The 2,694-nt window shown below is 37.6% G+C and overlaps 1 protein-coding gene across 1 annotated transcript; it reads right to left on the bottom strand.

The window, feature by feature from the left end:
• Positions 1-291: 291 nt before the first annotated feature.
• LOC118855149 (olfactory receptor 5B2-like) lies at positions 292-1,227 on the bottom strand. The gene has a single exon (XM_036765248.1). The coding sequence runs from the start codon at positions 1,225-1,227 to the stop codon at positions 292-294; it is 936 nt and encodes a 311-aa protein (XP_036621143.1).
• Between the last annotated feature and the right edge of the window lie 1,467 nt (positions 1,228-2,694).

The raw sequence follows: 2,694 nt of genomic DNA, 5'->3' as shown, positions 1-2,694 counted from the left end.
TAACTGTTGTTCTTGTTCAGTCATTCAGTTGAGTCTGACTCTCCATGAGTTCATGGACTTGACCATGGGGTTTTATTGGCAAAGATACTAGACTGGTTTGCCATTTATTTCTCCAGTGTTTCCTTCTTTTATAGATAATGAACTGAGGCAAAAAGGAGTTAAGTAACTTTCTCAGGGTCATATAGTTAGCAAGTTCCTGAGGCTGGATTTGAACTCAGATCTTCCCAATCTCAGGCTCAGTGCTCTATCCATTGCACCACCTAGTGATCCCTCTCCTTACTAAGAATAAGGTTAATGCTTCTTTCTTCTAGTAGCTTTTCTGAAAGCATTCTTGACATCTTTGTTTCTCAGACTATAGACCAATGGATTCAGCATAGGAATGATCATGGTGTAGAATACAGAGGCCATTTTATCTGTATCCATGGAATGAGCTGATGAGGGCAGTAGGTACATGAAGATGGTTGCTCCATAGAATAAGGACACTGCAAATATATGAGAAGCACAGGTGAAGAAGGCTTTCTGGCAGCCCTCATTAGAGCGGATTCTCAGGATAGCAATGAAAATCGAGAGGTAGGAGGTCCCAGTGACCAGAAGAGCAAAGGCTATATGAAATGCCCCTACAATACAAACCAATAACTCAATGTAGCGTATATTTGAGCAGGAGAGAGTCAAGATTGGAGGAATGTCACAGAAAAAGTGATTCACAATATTGGAACCACAGAAAGAGAGGCTGAAAATACAGCCAATGTGGATGGAAGAGTTCAATGAACCACAGACATAAGAACTAATGGTTAGACCAACACAAATCTTTGATGACATGATGGTAGAGTAGTGTAGGGGCTTACACACAGCCACATGGTGATCATAAGCCATGGAGGCCAACAGATAATTTTCAGTAGTGACAAAGATTACAAAGAAGAACATTTGTGTAGCACACTCATTGTAGGAGATGGTCTTGTCCCCTGTGAGGACCCCATCAATCACTTTGGGAATAATAGCTGAAGAAGAACCTAAATCCACCAGAGAGAGGCTACAAAGGAAGAAGTACATGGAAGTGTGTAGAGTGGATTCCCTCCAAATTAGGGCTACCAAGCCTAGGTTTCCTACTAAGGTGATGAGGTAGATAAGGGTGAATATTATGAAGAATAGAACCTGAAGCTCTGGGATATCAGTTAATCCTACAAGAATGAACCCATTTACTTCTGTGCTGTTCTTGACCAATGCCATCTGGGAGCAGCATTACTGATCTACAATTAGAGAGGGAAAAAAATAAACAAATTACTTTTTTACCATGATAAACAAAATCAAAACCATGTCCATTGACCTATCTTTTGCAAATAGTGGAAATTATGGCCTGAGGGCCTAGGAAAAACTAGATGGTCAACATGGCAGCTACTTCATAACCTTTCTTGAATCTATTCCAGATTATTCTTTTAAAAACAATTTTACATCACACAGCATCTAAGAGGTCCAGTACATAGAGTGGTAGACCTAGCATCACGAAGATTACTGTTTCAGGGTTCAGATCTGGTCTTAAACACTGAATAGCTTTGTGCCTCATCTGTAAAATGAACTGGAGGAAGAAATGCAAACTCCTCCATTATCTTTGCAAAAAGAAAACAAACAAACAAAAACAAACCAACCCCACCCCCAACCCAAGTGGGGTCATGAAGAATTAGACATGACTGAAAAATAACTGAACTACTTGTGTATCACATTCAGTTCCATGTATATCCCTTCTTATCCAACTCATCCTACCTCTATGAATCTTCCTTCGAACAACAGTTTTAAAATTAAAAAAAAAACACTTAAGAAAAGGTTACCAATACATGTATGATATGTAACATATATAGTCATGCCTAAAGTCCCTTATCTCTAGATTGAAGATAGTGAAATTTTCTTCTAAGATCATCCCTGGAACTGAGCTTTGTTATTTTAATTACATAGCATTCATTTTTATTTTATTTTTCTTCATTTCAATTATATATATTATTTTCCTCATTCTTATTTTTCTCTGCATCCATTATTGGTTTTGCCATGGTTTTCCAAATTCTTCAAATTCATAATTTCTTATGGAACACATATTCCATTTTACTCATGTATACAAATTCATTTGACGTGTTCCTAATCAATAGACACATAGTTTTATTTTTTCAATTTTGGATTACTAGAAATAGTACTGCTATGGAAATTTTGATCCTCCCTGTCTCCTGTCTTCTCTCTCACCTCTCTCTCTTCTTCCCTCACTTTTTCTTCCTTCCTTCATTCCTTCCTTGCTTCTTTTCTTCTTTCCTTCTTTCCTTCCTTCCTTTGTTCCTTCCTTCCTTCCTTCTTTCCTTTCTCTCTTCCTGCTTATGTTCTTTTCCTTCCTCCCTTCTTACCCTTTATCTGCTTTATCCCAAGTTCTTTGAATTTACTTAAGTTGTTAATATGCCTTTACATTTTCATTTTGAACTTATTTCCCCCTACACTTTTGACCCTTCTTTTGCCCTGTACAAGTACTTGTTTTAGAATCTTTAACTAATCCCACTATCACTAACCTCTTAGCTCAAGTAGCATTATTTTGCGATCTTCTCTTCCTGTAAACTTTTCTTGAATTTGCCCTTCTTCCTTATTTGCCTTTTTCCAGAATCCCACTCTCCAATTCCTGAGCTATTTACAGCCTTACTTGGTCCACTTTATTCTACATCTCTC

This window comes from Trichosurus vulpecula, chromosome 6, assembly GCF_011100635.1.
Source record: "Trichosurus vulpecula isolate mTriVul1 chromosome 6, mTriVul1.pri, whole genome shotgun sequence".
Classification (NCBI taxonomy): domain Eukaryota; kingdom Metazoa; phylum Chordata; class Mammalia; order Diprotodontia; family Phalangeridae; genus Trichosurus; species Trichosurus vulpecula.
This window is presented reverse-complemented; position numbering and strand designations above follow the sequence as displayed.

What these genes read in the sequence shown, in the direction of transcription:
- LOC118855149 (XM_036765248.1), bottom strand. Translation starts at nt 1,227, where the DNA reads ATGGCATTGGTCAAGAACAGCACAGAAGTAAATGGGTTCATTCTTGTA.